General features: G+C 45.6%; 1 protein-coding gene across 4 annotated transcripts in view; it reads left to right on the forward strand.

The window, feature by feature from the left end:
- Positions 1-24320, forward strand: part of gabrb3 (gamma-aminobutyric acid type A receptor subunit beta3) — a 97000-nt gene that overhangs the window by 58987 nt on the left and 13693 nt on the right. For 2 of the 4 annotated variants that reach the window (XM_073851305.1, XM_073851306.1), the window contains 3 exons: positions 2538-2620; positions 5370-5507; positions 15809-15961. In XM_073851305.1, the coding sequence (XP_073707406.1) occupies positions 2538-2620; positions 5370-5507; positions 15809-15961 (374 nt within the window). Of the gene's footprint in view, positions 1-2537; positions 2621-5369; positions 5508-10483; positions 12319-15808; positions 15962-24320 lie in introns of those variants that run through there. The other 2 variants (XM_073851303.1, XM_073851304.1) reach the window with 1 other exon arrangement.

The raw sequence follows: 24320 nt of genomic DNA on the forward strand, positions 1-24320 counted from the left end.
TAGTTACAGTGACAAGTTGACAAGTTAAAAATCAAGCAAAAAATCGAGAATCGGTCAAACCTTCTGAACAAATCGAGATTTAAATTTTTTGCCGTATCGCTCAGCCTTACCTCATTCCAGCCTTCATTCATCTTCAAAACACAAATTAAGATATTTTTGATGCAATCTGAGAGCTTTATGAGGTTCAAGGCCCAGAAAGTTAGTAAGGACATCGATAAAATAGACATCAGTGGTTCAATCGTATGAGAATACTTTTTGTGTGCAAAGAAAACAAAAACAACAACTTCATTCAATAATTTCTTTGCTTCCATGTCAGTCATCGATGCGTGTTCACAAGAGTACTATGGACGCATATGTGTGCTGCTTTTGACGCAGGAAGCAGGCTTTCTGACGTAGAACTTCCATGTTTCTTAGTTCATCGTCTGTATGTTCTGGTCCAAATAAAGCTGGTCATCCTCTCTGTCAAAATCCTCAGACATGTTTACAAAGACCACATTATGTACAGCGTGCATCTTCTTCTGCTTCTAAACAAGGCGCAGCGCTTCCAGGTACTACATCAGAACACCAGCTCTTGCGTCAGCAGCATTACACGCATACATCGTGGTACTCTACTGAACTGAATTTTTTTGTTTTCTTTGCAGCTTCATAAGAATGATGTATTTACTACCTTCTGGGTCTTGAATGTGTCAGTTGCGTTGCTGTTTATGCAGGGTCAGAAAGCTCTTGGATTATATCAAAAATAACTTAATTTGTGTTCTGAAAATGAACAAAGGTCTTACATGTTTGAAACGACATGAGGGTGAGTAATTAATGAGAGAATTTTTATTTTGGGATGAAAAAAATATTTAAAATAATGATGATAAAAATATTTTTATTGAAACCTACCTTTTACATCATTTGTTTGTATTTGACTTTTCAACTGTGGGAAGAGTCTGATAGCTTCAGTGGACGCACATCATGAGAGCGTGCCCTATTTTGGTCAGTGCACTTGCCTACTAAATTGCATAAGTGCTAATGTGTGCCTTTATCTTGTTAAAGCCCTTTAGTGTTATCAGACTCTGATCCTAAATGAGCTGCTTTGCTCGTTCCCACGCGGAAGAGCATGGGTATGCCTTCATCCTCTGTACCAGCTGGAGTGCTCTATGAGGCAGTTACCGTAGCCTAATTTAGCTTTGCGTTTTGTTCCAAATGAGATCTTGTGGACTAATGCAGCCATATGCTAATGTATGGTTCCTGCTTATAAAGTTTATTGAACCATTTCCGTCTTTTCATGATTTATCTCCTTTCACTCGAACGGAACATCAGCAATCCATTCAACATAATTTTACAGTTCATCAAGGGAGTTCCCTGCACATATTGTAGTTTGACGAAGCGATAGTGTGGATGGAAGGCTTTTATTTGTTTGCTCGAGCTGGACGCCATTAAAGAAAGAAGAGCTGCATATTTATGGTAAGGCATTTGAGTGTGCGCTCATTAAAACGGCTCTGAAGATGGAATGAAGACACCGAGCTTCCTCTTTAATTTACCCACTCTAGGATGGAAAGACCGCAGAAACATAGTAACGACCCACTCCAAACCAATGTTATATGCTCATATGTCAAAATGCTCATTTGTGGGGATCCTTAAATTTAGATCCAGGGAGAGTGTGTAATACAGTGACCAAAAACAATAAATAAGTGACTGCTTTAGTATGTTGTTACTTGAATATGTAACTGGAGCTATAAAAACAAGAAAACAGTTTAATTGAATACATGATGGAGATATTTTAACTCTCAAACAATCCAGTTTGATTCAAAGTGCCCAGTTTCATTGATGGAAATTCATGTAATGATGTTTTTCCAGGGCTGTAGCTTAAATTTACAAAACCTGGGGCAAAAAAATGAATGCAAGAAATTTTAAACCATTATAACCTACTAGTATACCCTTTTTTTGAAAACCCCTGCCATAGAGCACTTTAGTGAGTCCCGCTTGATTGTACCCCTGACCACAGCCATGCATTCATCCCTATAAGATTATAAGGATTGAACATGATCTTCCACTTATGATGTTTCAACTGTTAACAGGAAGAAAAAATCAATACCTGGATGGTATTGTTACCTGAATGAGAAACCAAGCCTTACTTTAAATGTTCTTTGATATTGACTCACAAAGAACATTTGTCATCATATTTTAGTTGAAGCTCAAACTGTGTGAGATGATGAATGAGGTGGGATGACGTAGGCTTTCTTTGAGCTTGTTTGGCAACTTGCAATACTGCTACTCATACTCAGTAGCCACATTTTTAGGACAAAAACTGCATTTTCATATTTTAGATCTGTAGTGTTTGTTCATGTCCACTCATACATATGCACACTCTGTGCTATATTTAGTTCAAAAGACTTTCAAGGCATCTTGCTTATCTTGTTTACAATGAGACACACAAGCTTTGCAGTGTTGTTTAGCAAGTGTGGTACCTACTATATACTACTGTAGATCTGTGATGTATAGAATTGTGGCTTTGATTTTTCTGTGACCTGTGTGTGTGTTTCTGTTTCTAGAATCACCACCACTGCTGCTTGCATGATGGATCTGAGAAGGTATCCATTAGATGAGCAAAACTGCACTCTGGAGATCGAGAGTTGTAAGTGTTCTCTCTTCTCACTGGCGTACACACACACCCTGCTGCACAGACCGGCATACATTTCAATGCAGTTCCAAGCTGGTTTATACTGGTCAGTACTAGTTTGGTGCTGGTGAAGTAGCGAAAATGATGGCAAAAATAAAAATAGTTACCCTTTTAAAAAATGAAGTTCATTATCTACCTTTTTCATTTTATGGGTCTGGCTTCTGGTCTCATCCATACAGTCTAAACAGTAATATTTTGAAATATTTGTGACAATATTTTAAAATGTGAATAATTCCTGTGATGGTAAAGATTTTCAGCTGCAATTATTCCAGTATTCAGTGTCACATGATCCTTCAGAAATCATTCTGATAAGCTGATGTGGTTCTCAAGAAACAGTTATTTTTATCCCTGCTGATAAAAACAGATGGAAAAAAAACAACAGCTAAAACCAGCCTAGCTGGTTGGTTGGTTTTAGTTGGTTTTCGAACTTGGTCATAGCTGGCCAGCAGGCTTGTTGTAGAGGGGTTTGACCACTTGTTTTGCTGGTCAGGCTGGTCTTAGCTGGTCAGACTAAGAGACCAGCTGGAACAACCAGTTAAAACCAACTTGGCCAGCCTAGCCTAGCTGGGAGACCAGCTAAAACCAGCTACTTTCAGCTTAAACCAGCTAAAACCAGCCAACCAGCTTAGGCTGATTTAAGGTGGGGTTTTACCAGCCTAAGCTGCAATTCTGACTTTCTTCTCAAAATTTATATCTCACAATTCTAACTTTTTCTTTTTCACTCTGAGAAAAAGTTAGAATCACAAGAAAAAGTCAGAATTGCGAGATATAAACCCACAATTGTGTGTTATAAAGTCAGAAACTCACTGTTCTGACTTCTTTTCTCACTATTGTGAGTTTATATCTCACAATTCAGATGTTTTTTCTCAATTGCATGATACAAACTCACAATTCTGACATTCTTCTTAAATTTGCAAGTTTATATCTCGCAATTCTGACATTTTTCCCTTGCAATTCTGACTTTTTTCTCTTAGTTGTAAGTTTATATCTCGCAATTCTGACTTTTTTTCCCACAATTGCATGTTTCTATCTCACAATTCTGACTTTTTTCACTCACAATTCTGACTTTTTCTCAGAATTGTGAGATATCAACCCACAATTGTGAGTTATATAGTCAGAAACTCGCAGTTCTGACTTGTATTTTTTTTTCTTGCCATTGCAAGTTTATACAGTATCTCACAATTCTGACTTTCTTTCTCACTTACGCAAAGCAAACTCATAATTCTGACTTTTTCTCACAATTCTGACTTTTTTCTTGCAATTGCGAGTTTATATTTTGCAGTTCAGATGTTTTTTTTTCTCAATTGCGTGATACAAATTTGCAATTCTGACTTTTTTCTCAGTTTAAACCTACAATTTAAATATATTTTATATATTAGATATATTAAAGATATAAGCCCACAACTGTAAGTTATAAAGTCAGAATATAAGAATATATAAAGTATAAACTCGCAACTACGATTCTGAGGGGGGAAAAAGACTAATATTTTCTCAGAATTGCAAATTTATATCTCACAATTATCACTTAATAACTCAATTTTTTGTTTATATCATGCAATTCTGAGAAAAAAAAATCTGAATTGTGAGATAAAAAGTCGCAATATTTTCAGGATTCTGAAAGTCTAAAAGAATAGCATTTTATTTAAAAATAGGAATCTTTGTAACATTATAAATGTCTTAACTGTCACTTTTGATCAGTGTTATCCATAATTACTAATCTAAAGTATGTTTCTCTAAAAAAAAAAAGTACTGACCCTAAACATTTGAATGGTAATGTTGCTCAAAATGAAACCTTTTTATGTCATAATTATGAAGTACCTTTTACTGGACATGTCTTCTTAGCAGGCTGAACTGAATGCATTAGCTTAGCTTGCTAATCAGTTAGCAGGCTAACTGAAAGCACAGAAAGGGAAACATTTTATTGTTTTGATTACATCAAAAAAAGCTATAGTAATATTTTTTCTTACTCCAAATATCCCCAAAACGAACATTACTCCAAGAGACTGTGCAGGGTATTGAATCTTGCATGGCACCTGTAGTAAAACACTGTTGACAGAAGCAGTGTGTTTTATTTATGCTCATTAATTGCATGTAAACAATCAACTCTCTGTGGACTGTTACTTTTAATTACATAACTGCTTTAACAACTTGTGCAGTTTAGCAGTGTACATAGTACACACATTTGAATGACAATTCGGTTGTCACTACCTGAAATTTTTAGCAGGTTAATTCACTTACAGAATATGGTAATCACTCCCCTAAATAACCCAACTTTAATTGTACACAGTGTTTCATATGCACCCTAATAAAACCACCTAGCTCATTATGGTTTACAAACATGGCAGTGCCGGTATGAAATGGAGTGTGTCTGTGTCACAGTGGGGAATCTGACCCCTAACAGCTCCCCACACTTGTGCAAAACAGATGCTCATATGCATGATTATGCTAACAGTGCACTTGTGCTGACTTTTTTCACTTTTCAGCATATGTTCCACACACTAATTATGGAAAAGAAATGCTATTTCAAGGAACCACAATTCTTAAAATTAAAAGTTACATGGATGTATACATTATAATCTATGAAGCATTGCTGTGTGAGCTCAGTTGATCTCCCTCTAAAACATGATTTGTGATCTGATATTTACTTTGACAGTGTAATGTGTTGTTGACTCTTTAATGAATATGATTTCTGTTTGTCCTGTAGATGGATACACAACAGATGACATCGAGTTTTACTGGAAGGGAGGAGAAAACGCAGTGACTGGTGTGTCACGTATCGAGCTCCCACAGTTCTCCATTGTGGACTACAAACTTGTATCCAGAAATGTTGTCTTTTCCACAGGTAAAGTAGCAAAAATAAATAAATGACTAAATAAAATACTTTTTTGCAGCACTTTCACTCGACTTCACTTTTAGTCCCACTTATTTAGCATTATTTATAATAAAATATTATATAATATAATATGTGACCCTGGACCACAAAACCAGTCTTAAGTCGCTGGGGTATATTTGTCGTAACAGCCAAAAATACATAGTATGGGTCAAAATTATTGTTTTTTCTTTTATGCCAAAAATCATTAGGAAATTAAGTAAAGATCATGTTCCATGAAGATTTTTTTGTAAAATTCCTACTGCAAACATTTCAAAATTTAATTTTTGATTAGTAATATGCATTGTTAAGAGCTCAATTTGGACAACTTTAAAAGTGATTTTCTCAGTATTTAGATTTTTTTGCACCCTCAGATTCCAGATTTTCAAATAGATGTATCTCGACCAAATATTGTCCTATCCTAACAAACCATACATCAATAGAAAGCTTATTTATTGAGCTTTCATATGATGCATACATCTCAGTTTTGTAAAATTTAACCTTATGACTGGTTTTGTGGTCCAGGGTCACATATATTATAATGTAATATAATAACAGTTTAAAACTTTAAAACTTCACTACTGTTCCTGCCTCTTTATTCCAAATAAATCATATGAAGTGAAAAATAAATATTATACACTATCAGGCAAAAGTATTTGAACAGTAAGATTATTGATGATGTTTTCTGCTCACCAAACCTGCATTTATTTGAACCAAAGTACAGCAAAAACAGTCACATTTTGGAATATTTTTGTTTCTATTTAAAATAACTGTGTTCTATTTGAAAATGTTTTAAAATTGCAGTTTATTCCTGGTTCTTAAAGCTGAATTTTTAGCATCCATGGTCCTTCAGAAGTCAATCAGAAGTTTGAAAGAGAAATCTTTTCTAACATTATAAATGTCTTTATCATCACTCTTGATCAATTTAAAGTATCCTTGCTATATAAAAGTATTAAGTTCTATAATTTCTTTCCCAAAAAATATAAAAAACATACTCACTCCAAGCTTTTGAATGGTACATGTATAATGTTACAAAAGCTTTCTAATTCAGATAAATGCTGATTTTTGGATCTTTCCATTCATCAAAAAATCCTGAAAAAATTTACTTACCCGTTTTAAATATTATTATTATTATTATTTTTTTTTGCAAAGCTGCACTTCTATATTTAGTTGATTCACTTGTGCTTAAAATCTTATGTAAAATGTCTACAAGCTGAATCCAAAAAGTGAACTTAGTGTATCAGTGAATTGTAGTCTTAAAATTTTTTTTTTTTTTGCAAAGCTGCACTTCTATATTTAGTTGATTCACTTGTGCTTAAAATCTTATGTAAAATGTCTACAAGCTGAATCCAAAAAGTGAACTTAGTGTATCAGTGAATTGTAGTCTTAAAATTTATTTTTTATTTGTGCTAGACAGGGTTTAGCACAAAAGTTTGCACGAGGAAAGTCATTGAAGGGGTCCTCAAATAAGTTGTTACAGTTCTTGTTACAGAGGCAATAACAATAAAATTGATTGAATATTAAAATAGTAAAATATGTTGTCTTAAGAGTGTAATTTGCTAGTCATGTAATTACGCCTGTGATGAAGTATATAGCTTAGTTCTGAAACATGGGTCAGGGTGCAAGGCTGCAAGAAGTTTATTACCAAAAAAATCCCTGGAATGAAGTCTGCAAAAAAATGTATTTACAATGCAGAAAAGTGATGATTTCTACTGATCATGTCTTTTTTTTTGTAACACATTTTTTTCTGGTTGTCCTGTTTTCTGGCCACATTCTCCCGAGAATGATATTCCCATGTACTACTTATTTGAAAAGCTGCCTAATTGGGGCCTGTGCATCAGATATTTTTCCTCCTCGTGATAAAACAGACCAGAAATAATAGAGGAGCAATTACCACTCTATTTCCTCAAGCTTCTAAAGAAAAGAGCAGAGATGGAAAAGGGAGAAAGTGAGAGATGGAGTCAGAGAGAGGGGAAAAAACAGCCACTTGATACAAGCCATCACATATTCATGAGGTAGAAGACCCACTGCATAAATTATTCTCTTCTAAAACTAAGGCATTCATAGAGGCAGCGCTGTAATGATTATTCCCCATTCTGAATTAATGACACATAGAAAGAGACTGGCTATCTTCTGCACATGGTGAAAAGGATTATGGGAATCATGAGGTTGTGATTGAGGAGGATGTGACTATATTGCTGATGCCATGATAAGCTTTATGTTATGTTTATATATTTATAATATTATCAATTTTTGAGTCCATATTGTGTGTAGAAGCCAAAACATGATCCCTAACAACACTAACTCAGCCAATGGTTTGAATTTAGAGGTGGGACTATCTGTTTCTTTGACCAATAGAAGATGAGGGGAGTGTTACATAGATGTATGTGTCTCTACGTATCTTTGTGTCTTACGTTATTTGTGTGGGAAGATTTTGTGAGGTATAAGTAATTAGTCTAAAGTATGTGTAGGTAGCTTAAGTTCATCACGTAGGTTACATAGCATGTTTTTATAGACTGTGATGTGTGTACAGGTTGCATAATGTGCATCTGTAGGTTGTGTTATATGTGTGTAGGATGTGTGATTTTGTTCATAGGTTGTGTGCATGTTTGGGTGTGTATGTGTATCCAGGCTGAATGCTTGTTAGTTGCTTTTTTCACCTCCATAAATAGCTAAGCAGAGATTTCTCATCACATAAGCCGCATGGTTAAGTGTAAGATCATTTGTGTATTTTTGCATCATTTCGGTATTATAAGGTGTGATGTCTTTATTTTAACTTTTGTTCTTTTGTCTGAAAAAATGTGAGAAAATTTTGTCATTAATTACTCAGTCTCATGACGTTCCAAACCTATAAGACCTTCATTTATCTTCAGGACACACATTAAGATATTTTTGATAAATTTGTTGAATCACATTAGGGTTGGGGGTGGTGTTCGGTTAGGGTTAGAGTTAACTGTGAAATTACATAAAATTCCTAATTATGTGGGTTCCTATTGAAATTACTGTATTTTTTTTCTGCAGAACAGTGGTAAATGTGGCCAAATTTTTAGTATATTTCTTACAAGAGAAATTTTTGCCTTTGTGAGGAGTGGAGTGGAGAGGAGTTTTGTTGTTGTTGCTGATTGTAATTTTTTCAGTATGAGTAAAAGTAAATTTGTGTTTATGAATTGATGAATTCATTATTTAAATGAAATGAAATAGTTATAGATGCAATTTTAGGTGCAAATAGCATCTATCACTAAGTGCAAATAGCAATGGATTCTATTTACACTACATAAAAATAGCAGTATTTTCTTTGTGATAATATTAGTTAGATGCCATTTATGCTACTTAGTGCAATTTTTGGAAGACAATTGCACCTCAGTATTGTAGTACAAAACAGTATGCAATAACGTATTAAGCGTAAATTGTAATTTTTATTAAAATTATTAAATGGATGCTGCCTTATTTGGACAATAAAGCCCTCCCTACACTTACCCCTAACCCTAACTAGTAAACACCCGTGAGGCTCTATATTTTCCACTTTTCGATTATTTTCTTTATTTTATTGGAAATAAATGCCTTACTTATCTGATATGTGATGTAAAAAGGGAGAAGAATGAGTTCAGCATCAAAGCATTAATTCACTTATAGAAAAAAAAAATACAGATGATGTACTTTCCCCGTTGTCATCCAAGATGTTCATGCCTTTCTTTCTTCAGTCGTAAAGAAATTATGTTTTTTGAGGAAAACATTTCAGAAATTATCTTAATATAGTGGACTTCAATGGTGCCCCCAAGTTTGAACTTCCCAAATGCAGTTTAAATGCAGCTTTAAAGGGCTCTAAACAACCAAAACCGAGAAATAAGGGTCTTATCTAGCAAAACAATGTCATTTTCTAAAAAAAAAAAAAAAAATGTATATACTTTTTAAGTTCAAATGCTCATCTTGTTTAGCTCTGCCATGCGCATGTGTACGCTGTGTAATCCGGGTCAATACAGTTAGGGTATGTCGAAAAACTCTTTCTTTGCAGGTTTACTTTGTAAACACTGGGTCGGTACTTCTGCAGCAATTTTATGGTTTTAAAGTTTAAAAAGGAAAATGAGATGGGAGTTTTCCGACATAGCCTAACTGTATTGACCCGGATTACACCGAGTATGAATGCTCATGGCAGAGCTAAACAAGACGAGCATTTAAGGTTAAAAAGTATATAAATTAAGAATTTTTTTTTTTTTTAATAACAGATCATTTTGCTAGGTAAGACTCTTATTCCTTGGCTGGGATTGTTTAGAGCCCTTTGAAGCTGCATTGAAACTGCATTTTGGAAGTTTAAACTCACAGGCACCATTGAAGTCCACTATATGGAGATAATTCCTAAAATGTTTTTCTCAAAAAACATAATTTCTTTACGACTGAAGAAAATAAGGCGTGAACATTTTGGATGACAATGGGGTAAGTACATTATCTGAAAGTTTGTGTTCTGGAAGTGAACTAGCAGGCGTCTTTTGTAATGTTGTCTAGTCCAACCACACATTGTTGGGCGGAGTTAGTGTAACTAACCTCTGCCAACTAGGTGGGCTATTTGCACTTAGTGTAAATAGACCCTCCGAGGAAAAAAAAAACAGCCAATTAAGTGAATTTCTGACACTACTGTGTTGACATATTTCCATTTAAAAAAGGATGATATTTTGCAGTAGAGGGTGGGACATTATCTATTTATAGAGCAATTTGATTGAAAAATCTCTGTTCTCATTGAGTATGTTTTTGGTCTAATTTCCTGTACATTTTCAATTTGTATTATGTATTTGTATTTTTTCTAGCAAATAAATGGCCTCAAACTAATAGACATGGCCTACAAGCCATAAAGTCTAGTTTTGATTTCATAGGGGGCTTTAACATTTAATGTTTACTGACTATTTCATTCTCTTTTCTTGTCTCCTTTCACACTGTGGTGTTTGTGCTCAAGGCTAAGCTACAACAAATCACAGATTTTTTTGTCCACTGTGGCGGGAGTCCCGAGGCACAATCAGCGTCGCCCTGGCAACTCACGCCAAACACCTGGACCTCATCACCACGGACCAATCGTTCACGGACGCCGCCCCTACAAAAGCCGGTTGCTCACCACAGATCACTGAGAAACTATCTCCGATGAGGTTGAAGCTTACCTGCTCTCTGCTCTCATTTCCCCCTACAGATTCGCCGTGAACGATTGGCCACCGTCACTTCTGGACACCGCCACCACCGCGAACTCACCTTCAAGCACCTACCCGTTTGCTTGCACCTTCCTGGGGAATTCTGCACGACAAGGACTTCACCTCTCACGGAGCACCGACGCACATTCACCTGCCACTTCACCGTTTCACTTAAGTCTGTTCAATAAACTCACCCTCCGGGGCCCAACTAAAAGTCTTGTCTTGTCGTGCTGTTCCCCGCCCGGCCACAAGGTGGTGGAGAATGCGGGCAAGTTTCCGGGCCTGAGAACACCGACGAGCAAGACTCACTGTTTGTTTACACCGCCATCTTGCCCCCATTCACTTCCGGTTCTGTTTTTTTCAGGGCGCGCCGCTCCCCGAGATCATGGAAGAACTGGTCAAACAACTCACCGAGGTTAGCGTCCGCCAGCAGCAATGCTTTGAACTGTTGACGGAGCAACATGGACAGATTCAAGGATATTTGGCAGAACTACGTGCCCCGGCTGCTCACACCGTCCCGCTGCCGGACCCCCGCGCCGCCGCCGCTCGACTACTACCTAAACTGACCGCAGATGATGATATTGAGGCTTACCTCAAAATGTTTGAGTCTGTCGCTCGCACAGAGGGTTGGGCGAGAGGAATTTGGGCGGAGATATTGGCACCGCTGCTTTCTGGTGAGGCCCAACGGGCGTATTTTTCATTGCCAGCAGCAGCACAAAATAACTATAGTGAATTAAAGAGAGAAATTTTAGGGCGTTTGGGGCTTTCAGCCGTTGCGGCTGCACAGCGTTTTCATGACTGGGAGTTTAAAGCACGGTTGCCAATTCGCGCTCAAATAGCCGATCTGATGCGGTTAGCAGAGCATTGGTTACTAGAGAACTCGCCATCTCCGGCCCAGGTAGTCGAGAAAGTAGTAGTCGACCGGGTGCTGAGAGCGCTACCGCGTTCAATGAAGCAGGCGGCCGGGATGAAGGGTCCAAGAACTCTAGCCGAGCTGGTTGACGCCGTGGAGCTGGCGGACGCAGCCTTCCACCGGGAGGCCGGGGAGCGAGCGCCGCCTTTCCCCCGGAGGGTGAACCAGGAGCGACGCACGCCAGAGGCGCACCCCCGCGCAGTATACAGACCGCCCAGTCCCCGCGACGAGCCAATGCCCACCGATCCACCATCACCGACCCCCAAAGCCTGGATGACCGGCTGCGTGGTGCACCGGGAAACGCCACCAGGAGCCCCCACGACCTTCGTCATGATTCGAGGACGACGGTATCGGGCCCTCCTCGACTCCGGAAGTTCAGTCTCCCTCGCCAGGCCCGGACCCCTAGAACCCCGGCCAGCCCCCAAGTCAACGATGCCTATCACGTGTGTCCACGGTGACACCCGTCAGGTACCTACAAGTCTACTTACCTTTCGTAGGGATGGAAAAGCCTGGACCCTGGAAGTCGGAGTCGTAAGCGACCTGCCGGTCCCATTGCTGTTGGGGCGCGACTGGCCGGGGTTGGAGGCTGCCCTCGCCGAAGCTGCCCGGTCCCCTCGTCCTCGGCACCACCAGCATCGGCCGCCGTCGCGGGGATCTCGAGGCCATACCAACCTGTTGACAACCGACAGTGGGAGAGATGGTGAGTCCCCCTCCCGTAATACTAACCTCTTCCATGATGTCTTCCGGCAGGTTACGGGCGGGGGAGACTTTGGCCGCGCCCAGAAGGAGGACGACCGGCTGAAGCACTGTTGGCGACAGGTCCGCATCCTGGAGGGAAAGGAAGTCCTCCCGGCACCTCACCCTCTCCCATATTTCGTCGTCCAGAACGGTCTGCTATACTGCGTCGCGGAGCGACGGGGGGAGGTCAAACACCTGCTGGTCGTCCCAAAGACCAAGACGGAGCTGGTCCTAGAGTTGGCACATTCGCACCCCATGGCTGGTCACCTGGGAGCCCAAAACACGACGCAACGGATTCGGGATCGATTCCACTGGCCCGGCCTGGAGGCCGAGGTCAGGAGGTTTTGCCAGGCCTGCCCTACGTGCCAGCGCACGTCACCCAGAAAACCTCCCCCCAGCCCGCTGATTCCATTACCCATCATCGGGGTGCCCTTTGAGCGAATCGGGATGGACATCGTGGGGCCGTTGCCGAGGTCTGGCCGGGGACACGAGCACATCCTCGTTATCGTGGACTACGCCACCCGGTACCCAGAAGCAGTCCCCCTCCGCCAAGCCACCGCCAAAGCCATCGCTCGCGAGCTGTTCCTGCTCTCCAGCCGGGTGGGTCTACCGTCGGAGATACTGACCGACCAGGGAACCCCCTTTATGTCCCGGCTAATGGCTGACCTCTGCCGGCTGCTGAAGGTAAAGCAAGTGAGGACCTCGGTCTACCACCCCCAGACCGACGGGCTCGTCGAGAGGTTCAACCAGACCTTAAAACAGATGTTGCGACGGGTGGCCGCCGAAGACAAAAAGGACTGGGATCTGCTCTTGCCTTATGTGCTGTTCGGCATCCGGGAGGTACCACAGGCCTCCACAGGGTTCACTCCCTTCGAACTCCTCTTCGGCCGGCAACCCCGTGGCCTCCTCGACGTAGCCCGAGAAGCCTGGGAGCAGCAGCCGGCAGTCTACCGGACCGTCGTCGAGCACGTCCGAGACATGCGGGAGAAGATCGACCGGGTCATGCCGTTAGTCCGGGAACACCTGGTGAAATCCCAACAGGCCCAGCAACGTCTCTACAACCGGGCGGCCCAACCGCGGGAGTTCCAACCTGGAGATAGGGTGATGGTCCTGGTCCCCAACGCAGCCTGCAAGTTCTTGGCCCAGTGGCAGGGGCCCTACACGGTTGAGGAGCGAGTGGGCCCAGTTAACTACCGGGTAAGACAACCCGGCCGAAGAAGAGTAAACCAATTATATCACGTTAACCTGTTGAAGAAGTGGATCGGGGACCGGGACCAGCTCGCCGCCCTCGCCTCCCAAGATCCCGCGGTTGTAGATGTCAATCCCAACCTGTCAGCCACACAGAAGACGGAGCTGCGGCACCTGGTCGGTCAGTTCCTGGACGTCTTCTCCGACAGCCCCGGCCAGACTAATGTCCTAAGCCACGACATCTGCACCCCTCCGGGCGTCCTCGTCCGGCAACGGCCCTACCGAGTCCCAGAGGCCCGCCGGCAGGCTATAGAGGCGGAAGTCCAAAAGATGCTCAAGCTGGGGGTAATAGAACCATCACGGAGCCCGTGGTCCAGCCCGATTGTCCTGGTCCCGAAGCCCGACGGCACCCTGAGGTTCTGTAATGACTACCGACGCCTAAACGACATCTCCGACTTTGACAGCTACCCCATGCCCCGAGTGGATGAGCTCCTGGAACGGTTGGGGAGGGCTCGGTACATCACAACACTCGACCTCACCAAAGGCTACTGGCAAGTCCCCCTCTCGGCCGACGCCAAGCCCAAAACGGCCTTCTCGACGCCCTCGGGGCACTGGCAGTACCGGGTTCTCCCCTTTGGCCTGCATGGGGCCCCCGCCACCTTTCAACGACTAATGGATGTAATCCTCCGTCCCCATCAGGCCTATGCCGCAGCGTACCTCGACGACGTGGTCATCCACTCGGAGGCGTGGGAAGACCACCTGGAGCGGCTGCGCAGGGTGCTGTTGGAGCTTCGCCGGGCTGGACTAACCGCCAACCCCCGCAAATGCCACCTAGCCATGAACGAAGGCAGGTACCTCGGCTTCAAAGTGGGAAGAGGACTCATCCGGCCTCAGGAGGACAAGGTCAAAGCCATTATGGATGCCCCTAAGCCATCCACCAAGTCGCAGGTACGTGCCTTCTTGGGGTTGGCGGGTTATTATCGGTGCTTTATCCCCGGCTTTTCCTCTATAGCCGCCCCTCTGACAGACCTGACCAGGAAGGGACAGCCAGAGCGGATCCGTTGGTCTGGGGAAACCGAGGAGGCCTTCCGGCGCATCAAGGAGGCCCTGACCACCGAGCCCGTCCTGCGTGCCCCAGACTTCAACTGTCCCTTCCTGCTCCAAACGGATGCCTCCGACACGGGATTGGGGGCCGTGCTCTCCCAGGTCCAGGAGGGAGAGGAGCATCCGATTGTGTACATCAGCCGGAAGCTGTCCAAGGCCGAGCGCAACTACGCCGCGGTAGAAAAAGAAGCTCTCGCCATCAAGTGGGCAGTCCTGGAGCTGAGGTACTATTTATTAGGTCGACATTTTACACTGTTTACAGATCATGCACCGCTACAGTGGATGGCCCGGGCCAAAGACACTAACGCCCGGGTCACGAGGTGGTTCCTCTCGCTCCAGGACTTCCACTTCGATGTGCGCCACCGGGCCGGATCCAGCAACTCCAACGCTGACGGACTCTCTCGGTCTTGGGCAGCGTATGCAGGTCTGTCAGGGGTCATTCCCCTCCCACCCCCTGTCTCCCCTTTTGTTTCTGCCACCAGGACCAGGACGTCGCTTGGGGGGGGGAGTGTGGCGGGAGTCCCGAGGCACAATCAGCGTCGCCCTGGCAACTCACGCCAAACACCTGGACCTCATCACCACGGACCAATCGTTCACGGACGCCGCCCCTACAAAAGCCGGTTGCTCACCACAGATCACTGAGAAACTATCTCCGATGAGGTTGAAGCTTACCTGCTCTCTGCTCTCATTTCCCCCTACAGATTCGCCGTGAACGATTGGCCACCGTCACTTCTGGACACCGCCACCACCGCGAACTCACCTTCAAGCACCTACCCGTTTGCTTGCACCTTCCTGGGGAATTCTGCACGACAAGGACTTCACCTCTCACGGAGCACCGACGCACATTCACCTGCCACTTCACCGTTTCACTTAAGTCTGTTCAATAAACTCACCCTCCGGGGCCCAACTAAAAGTCTTGTCTTGTCGTGCTGTTCCCCGCCCGGCCACACCACGCTTGCCAGTTGCCATAGCAACAAAAGCTACCCTGCTGCCAATGCTACTGTTGTAAAATGTAAAGAATTTTTCCGAAGCCTTTTTATAATAAATATCCATCTTTTCTCTTTCGCGTGTCTCCCTGTTTACTTCCTTTCCTTGCAGTCTTTGCTTCTCCACCTTTTTTTCATTTGTTTCTTTAACTATCTTTCTTATTTCTTTAACAGGTGCCTATCCTCGACTATCTTTGAGCTTCAAGCTAAAAAGAAACATCGGCTACTTCATCCTGCAGACCTACATGCCCTCCATCCTGATCACCATCCTGTCCTGGGTCTCTTTCTGGATCAACTACGATGCCTCAGCAGCCCGAGTGGCATTAGGTATGCTATTTATTCATTAGGATGTCCTGTATACGGCTGACAGGATGTATGTCATCTGTCGTTTCCGCTGTGGATGCGCATGCTTTATTTAACAGCGCATTGTTGGATGTTCTAATAACTAGAATGCCAACATTCAGTATTCTGTTTGAATTGCAACTTTTTCTGCACACACTCCAGGTCTTCACCCTCCCTTTGGTTTACTTTTTCTTGGATCTTGCCTCCAGACAAACACCGACACACACATATACACCCAGACACATAGACAGATATTGTAGGGGCGCATGCATCATTTAACAAGGAACAGGGTAGACCCAGGTAGCCACAAACCCATTGCTTTTGACACACTACAGCGACTGCTCGCAGAAAGAGAGAGAGGGAGAGACTGTTCTCAGTATGTGTGTCTTTGCTCTGATGTTGTTATTCCAGAATGAGGAGTGACTCAGTTTGCCCGAAAGGCTACAGAACCTCTCCAGCTGCAGTGAGTAGCGGGACACAAAAGCTCTGTTTCAAAACCCAGCATAAACAGCCTTTTAAAGCACACTCCCGTTGTGAAGGTGGTTCCAAATTTTGCCCAAATTCTAAGGAATCTTTCTGGGATATTAAAAACATAAACAATATTATTAAAATGTACTGTTTGCATTTATATAGTATGTAATATTTGTGTGCATTATGTGTTTTTATATAAGAAGTGCTACTATTTGATATTGATAATATTATTGGATTAATAAAAAGTTCAAAAGAACAGCATTTATTCAAAATCGAAATCTTTTCAAACAATATAAGTCCTTGCTATCACTTTTTATCAATTTAACTTAATCCTTGCTGAATGAAAGTATTAATTTTTTTTCCAAGAAAGAAAGATAAAGAAAAAACTGCTCACCTCAAACTTTAAACGGTGGTGTATATTGTTACAAAAGATTTCTATTTTAAATAAATGCTGTTCTTTTAAGCGTTTTATTCATCAAAGAATCCTGAAAGAAGTAACGCATTTTCCAAAAGCACTATTAAGCAGCACAACTGTTTTCAACATTCATAATAAATCAGCATTTTAGAATGATTTCTGAAGGATCATGTGACACTGAAGACTGGAGTAATGATGCTGAAAATTCAGCATTGCATCACAGGAATAAATTCTATTTTAAGTACATTAAAATAGAAAACCACTTTTTTAAATTGCAATAATATTTCACTATATTACAGTTCCCTTCCGGGAACTCGAGCCGCGCCATGGAACGCTATGGGGAACGCCATTGGCGGGCAGCACTCTGAATCATGTCTACAACCAATCAAACGACGGGAGTGACGTCACAGGTGCGGTGACGTCAGCGACCAGGAAGTATAAAGCACGTGCGTTTGAAGCCAGCGGCAGCTTTTGTCATTCAGCGAGAGCGCTAACTGTGTCTGTCTGTCTAACGTTCATACTGCTGTTTTTTCGTGCCAGTTTGCACACCTTTTATTTGAGCAGTTATGAAAACAACCAAGGGGAAAAGTTTTATGGCGGTTCAGCGCCCGCATAGACAGTGTGTCCCTCCCTGCCAACGCTTTATTGTTGGTGGGGATACACACAGTCTATGCGTGGTTTGCTTGGGAGCGGAGCACGCACAGTCAGCCCTCGAAAAGGCTGACTGCCCGCAGTGTGAGCGTCTTCCGCTGCGGGTGCTCCGTTCCCGGAAAGCCCTCTTCGAGGAGGGGGCTTTCACCAGCGCGCCCCGCGGGTCTGGCCCCGCTTCCGCCGAGGCGGAGCGGCAGCTGCACTCGTGGGGCTCGCAGCTCGATCTGCTGGAGGGCATGGAGACGGGTAACCCCCTATCTCCTCCCTCACTCAGCGGTTCGAGCGATCTTCTTTTGGATGTGGAAGCCCGCACTGCGGTTTCTTCCCCCCAAGAGGAGGTCGCGGGGCTTCTTCTATCTTCCTCCGAGGAGGTTGATGTGGAGAGCCCTGAACAACCCCAACTGCCCCCCCCCCGTTCGCCTCACTACGAGGAGCTCGTGGAGGTGCTGACTAGCGCGGTAGCCAAATTAAACATCTCCTGGCCCGCTGAGCAACAACATGAGCCGCAGCGAAGCAGACTAGATGAACGCTTCCTGCGGACAAAGTCAGCACCCCCCAAACGGAGCCTTCCCTTCTTCCCCGATCTCCATAAAGAACTCTCTAGATCGTGGGAGAAGCCGTACTATTTCCGCCTTTATAACCCCGCAGGAAACTATGGAAATGTGGGGGGTGCGGAGGAGTGCGGATACAAGGCGATGCCACGGGTAGAACAGACGCTGGCTGGCTATCTGTCACCCGGTTCGGCATCGTCCTTGAAGGCTCCGTCCTTGCCCACCAAGCCGCTGAAGTTAACATCTAACTTGATGGGCAAGGCGTATTTGCCTACACACAATGGCAATTTTACAAGCTTACCAAGCCGACCTGCTGAAGGAGTTTAGCGAGGGCGAGGAAGTAAATATAACAGATATGCGCCGTACGGCTGACCTTGCTCTCCGCGCCACCAAGGAGACCGCCCGCGCTGTGGGGCGGTCTATGGCAGCCCTGGTGGTCGCGGAGAGGCATCTTTGGCTGACCCTGTCTGAGCTAAAAGAGAAAGACAGGGTCACACTCCTGGACGCCCCCCTGCATCCCTCCGGCCTCTTCGGTGCCTCGGTCGACACAGTTGTCGCCAGGCACCAGGAGGCCCGTAAGCAGGCGGCGGCGTTCAAGACATATCTTCCTCGCCGCGTTTACTTCTCTGAGGCTGCTAGACGGGAGCAGCCTCAGCCGTGTACGAGCTCCTCGTACAGGGAGGCACAGAAACAGAGCGTTGCCGCCTGTGCTCCTCCGGCCAGGCCTAGAGGGCGGGGTCAGCAACGCTCTAAGCCGGGGGCCTCTAAGAAGAGGCCCGACCTGAGGGTCGTCCTCCAATCAAAGAGGTCCTCGGCTAAACGGCCCTGACGGTTGTGTCTCAGGGCCGATGAGGGCAGCCCCTCTCGAGGGGGCTTGCGTTGCACCACAGTTTATGGTCACCAAGCCCCCTCGGGGCCCTCAGGAGATCTGTCAGCTAACCCTGCCAGTGTTACAGGGCGCGGCAATCTCCCGCGAACATCATTCTCTAGCTGTCCCGCCCGGAAACGTAGCGGCCCTGGAGAGTTCGCAACCCCCACGGGGGTCTTCAGAGAAGCTTGTTCAGGAGCATCCTGCCAGTACGCTGTTACAGGTCTCCGAATTAGTTCCTCAAATAAATCCAGAAACCAGTCTCGAGAGGCTGGTTCCCTTAGTAGAATTTCTGGCAGCGTGGAAACTACTGCCGAACGTTTCTATGTGGGTCCTGCGCACTGTAGAGAAAGGTTACTGCATTCAGTTCGGCGCCAAGCCGCCGCCTTTCAGCGGGGTATTCCCAACTCTGGTGAGCCCCGAGCAGGGTCTGGTAATGGAACAGGAAGTAGAAACTCTTCTCAGGACGGAGGCCATCGAGGTGGTCCCTCCACAAGACAGAGAGTCCGGGTTCTACAGCCGGTACTTCATTGTTCCCAAGAAGGATGGAGGGCTTCGGCCCATCTTAGATCTCAGACAACTGAACCGCTCAGTCAGGAAACTGAATTTCAGAATGCTAACTGTCAAGCATGTCGTGTCACAAATCAGGTCCGAGGACTGGTTTGTCACGATAGATCTAAAAGAAGCTTATTTTCACGTCTCCATCCTTCCTCAGCACAGGAAGTTTCTCAGGTTCGCTTTCAGGGGCGGAGCTTACCAATACAGTGCTTCCTTTTGGCCTAGCTCTCTCACCCCGAACTTTTACAAAGTGTGTGGATGCTGCTCTGGCTCCTCTGCGACTCCAGGGCATCCGCATAGTCAACTAAATAGACGACTGGCTGATCCTGGCCAGCTCGGAGCAGTTAGCGGTTCAACATCGAGGTGTTGTTCTCGCTCACATGTAATAGTTGGGGTTGAGACTCAACGCCAAGAAAAGTGTGCTTTCTCCATTACAGAGAACCTCTTATCTAGGTGTAATTTGGGATTCGACCACGATGCAGGCACGAATGTCACCTGCTCGGATCGAGTCGATCCTTACTGCAGTAAATGCGGTCAAGCTAGGCCTGTCACTCACTGTCAAACAGTTCCAAGTACTGTTAGGTCTTATGGCAGCTGCATCCAACGTGATACCTTTTGGACTGCTGCACATGAGACCACTGCAGTGGTGGCTCAAAACCAGGGGGTTCTCCCCGAGGGGAAACCCGTTCCGCAAGATCAAGGTCACGCGGCGCTGCCTACGTGCCTTGGCCATGTGGAAGAAACCCTGGTTCCTCTCTCAGGGTCCGGTATTAGGGGCTCCTTGTCGCCGCGTCTCGCTAGCAACAGATGCATCCCTCACCGGTTGGGGGGCGGTCATGAGTGACCCCTCAGCCCAAGGCCTGTGGAGCGATCACCATCTCTCCTGGCACATAAATTGCCTAGAGATGCTGGCAGTATTCCAGGCCCTGAAGTGTTTCCTTCCAGACCTGAGAAACCATCACGTGCTGGTCCGTACAGACAGCACTGCGGTAGTTTATTACATAAACCACCAAGGAGGTCTCCGCTCACGCCCCTTATACAAGCTGGCGTACCGGATCCTCCTATGGTCTCAAGGAAAACTTCTCTCCCTGAGAGCAGTCCATATTCCTGGACATCTGAATGTGGGAGCAGACGTCCTGTCGAGACAGGCGCTGAGGCCCGGGGAATGGATGCTTCACCCAGAAGTAGTGAAGCAGATTTGGAGAGTGTTTGGCCAGGCTCAGGTGGACCTCTTCGCGACTCGAGAGACATCGCAATGTCCCCTCTGGTACTCTCTAGCTCCTCCAGCTCCTCTCGGACTGGATGCTATGGTACAGACGTAGCCGAGGCTTCGTCTGTACGCCTTTCCCCCGATCGCTCTGCTCCCGGGAGTTCTGGAAAGAGTACGCCGGTTTCAAGTGCGGCTGTTGCTAGTAGCCCCGTACTGGCCGGCCCGAGTATGGTTCTCGGACCTAATCACCCTCCTCGACGGCTCTCCATGGGAGATTCCCGTCAGGAAGGATCTCCTCTCTCAGGCTGGGGGCGCGATCTGCCACCCCCACCCAGAGAAGTGGAAGTTATGGGTGTGGCCCCTGAGGGGGCGCAACTCATAGGAGCTGGTCTCTCAACTGAGGTTGTTGAGACCCTTCTCCAATCCAGAGCTCCCTCTACGAGGAAACTTTATGGCCTTAAGTGGAACCTGTTTGTTAGATGGTGTCACGAACACTGCTTAGACCCAGTTAACTGCCCGATAGGTACAGTACTGGAGTTCCTACAAACTCGCCTTTCCGCGGGGCTAGCTCACTCCACCCTGAAGGTGTACGTGGCGGCTATATCTGCCTACCACGCCCCTCATGGTGGCCTCTCAGTGGGCAGAGACCCCCTGGTCATTCGTTTCCTCCGCGGTGCACTCAGGTTGAGGCCTCGAGTGAAACCGAGGGTTCCTACTTGGGACCTGGCTGTGGTGCTAGAAGCTCTATGCAAGCCTCCATTTGAGCCCATAGAGGAGATCTCAGATCGCATGCTTACTATAAAGACAGCGCTTCTGTTAGCTCTCACCTCTCTGAAGAGAGTTGGGGACCTGCAGGCCCTTTCGGTGGCCCCTTCTCACATTGACTTTGCCCCAGGGATGGCCAAAGCTTTTCTCTACCCGAGAGTCGGGTACGTACCCAAGGTCCCGTCTCTAGCACTACAGCCTATCACGCTTCAGGCGTTCTATCCTCCTCCATTCTTGGAGTCTGACCATAGGAAGTATAACTGCATGTGTCCAGTTAGAGCACTAGATGCGTACGTCCACAGAGCTGCCATGTGGCGTAGATCAGAGCAACTTTTTGTCTGTTTCGGCCCTCCAAAAAGGGGGTGCCCGGCTTCAAAGCCTAAAATCAGTAGATGGATCATAGATGCCATTTCTACAGCATACGAGTCCTCTGGTCTCCCATCCCCGTTGGGACTCAAGGCTCATTCTACACGAGGCCTGTCTGCCTCTAAAGCTCTGACAGCAGGTGTCCCCATTCAGGACATCTGCAATGCTGCAGGTTGGTCCTCGCCTCTGACATTCGTCAGATTTTATGAACTCGACCTCAGAGCCACTCCTGGCTCCTTTGTCCTCTCGCCTTAGCAAGATAGCTAAGCCCGTAGAGATTCAGCCCCCTCCCTAGCCAGGAGGAGACTTCTCAAGGCGCATTCTTTCAGTTAAAGAAGAGAAGTCCTACTTCGCCATGCTTCAAAGCTATACTGCCTCTTTTGTCCGTGGAATACTAGACAAAGGCTCATATCTCTCGCGACCTGGCAGGATACCAGGCCGAGCTTCTCTAGTCCCTCTTGTTCTGGTCCTTCCCAGACAAAGGACTAAGACTCCTCGTGCGCCTGAGGGCCGAGGAGTGCCTCTCGCAATGGCTGGCAACCAAGCAGAGGCCGACTATCTTCCTCGTGTGCCTAAGGGCCGAGGTTTATATTGCCATCTTGTCCGTGGATTACTAGACAATGGCTTATTCCCCTCGCGTTCTGGCAAGGTTACCAGACCGAGTGTATTCAGTCCCTCTTGTTCTGGCTTTCTCGCAGACAAAGGACTAAGACTCCTCCTGTGCCCAAGGGCCAAGGAGTACCTCTTGCGCTGGCTGGCTCCAAGGCAGAGGCCTATTACTGTCTTCCTCGTGTGCCTGAGGGCCGAGGATCACAGTGCCCTCTTGTCCGTGGAACACTAGACAAAGGCTCATACCTCTCGCGTCCTGGCAAGGTCACCAGGCCGAGTCATTTCAGTCCCTCTTGTTCTGGCTTTCTCCCAGACAAAGGACTAAGACTCCTCGTGTGCCTGAGGGCCGAGGAGTACCTCCTGCGTTGGCTGGCTACCAAGCGGAGGTGTATCATTCTCCCTCGTGTGCCCAAGGGCCGAGGTTCATACTGCCCTCTTGTCCGTGGAATACTAGACAAAGGCTCATACTTCTCGCGTCCTGGCAGGGTAACCAGGCCGAGTCTTTCAGTCCCTCTTGTTCTGGCGATACCCCAGACAAAGGACTATCTCTTCTCCTCATGGGCCTGAAGGCTGAGGAGCTCTCTTGAGGTCGAGTACCCTGTCCTCGTGTGCCCAGGGGCCGAGGACCATTACACCATCTTGTCCGTGGATTACTAGACAATGGTTATTGCGGTCCCTCTTGTTCTGGCCTTTCCCAGACAAAGGACTAAGACTCCTCGTGTGCCTGAGGGCCGAGGAGTACCTCTCGCTCTGGCTGGCGACCAGACAGAGGCTTACTACCTTCCTCGTGTGCCCGAGGGCCGAGGATCACATTGCCCTCTTGTCCGTGGAATACTAGACAATGGCTCTTCCTGTGCTCTGGCAAGAACCACCAGACACAACTTGTTCCACCCTGGTTTAGCAGACACTGCGCAGGGCGTGGAAATTATGGGGGCGTTGGTAGTCTCGTTCCCCATAGCGTTCCATGACGCGGCTCGAGTTCCCGGAAGGGAACGTCTCAGGTTACGTATGTAACCCTAGTTCCCTGAGGGAACGAGACGGCGCGTCTCGGACCATAATTCCCGCACCCTGCGGCGCTCGCTTCATTCCTAAAAGAGCTGCTGCCGGCTTCAAACGCACGTGCTTTATACTTCCTGATCGCTGACGTCACCGCGCCTGTGACATCACTCCCGTCGTTTGATTGGTTGTAGACATGATTCAGAGTGCTGCCCACCAATGGCGTTCCCCATAGCGTTCCATGACGCGGCGTCTCGTTCCCTCAGGGAACTAGGGTTACATACGTAACCTGAGACATTTTTTTTACAGTATTTTTAATCAAATAAAGCAGCCTTGATGAGCAGAAAAGACTTTGTTAAAAATATTTTACTATAAACTACCATTCAAAACTTTGGGGTTGGTAAAGTTTTTTTTTTTTTTAAGAAAAAAAAACTTTTATTGACCTATTTGCTTTTTTTATTTATTATTTATTATTTTATCAGCATATCAGAATGATTTCTGAAGAATAATGTGATTTCTGAAGACTGGAATTATGACTGTTTTTAACAATATTACTGTTTTTATTTATCAAATAAATGCAGCAGGAGAGATCGTTCAAAAACATTAACAAATCTCACCACAAATTATGTTAAATATTCTTCATATGGTATCATATAGTAATAGCATATATAATTATAATTTGCTCCGCTATTGAAATAACTTTAAATGTAGTATTGCTAGCTACTGTTATATGCAAACTACTGTGTAGTTGAACTAGTTTAAACTATGAGCAGCTTGTTCCATTTCAGTAAGGATGCTGCCTAGGAGGCACCTGCCTATTTAGACAGTTGACAGCAAGGCAGCTTTCTTGGTTGTGAAACAGAGCTACTGTGAGCAGCTTTTGA

The sequence above is a fragment of the Garra rufa genome, chromosome 12, assembly GCF_049309525.1.
Source record: "Garra rufa chromosome 12, GarRuf1.0, whole genome shotgun sequence".
Classification (NCBI taxonomy): Eukaryota; Metazoa; Chordata; class Actinopteri; order Cypriniformes; family Cyprinidae; genus Garra; species Garra rufa.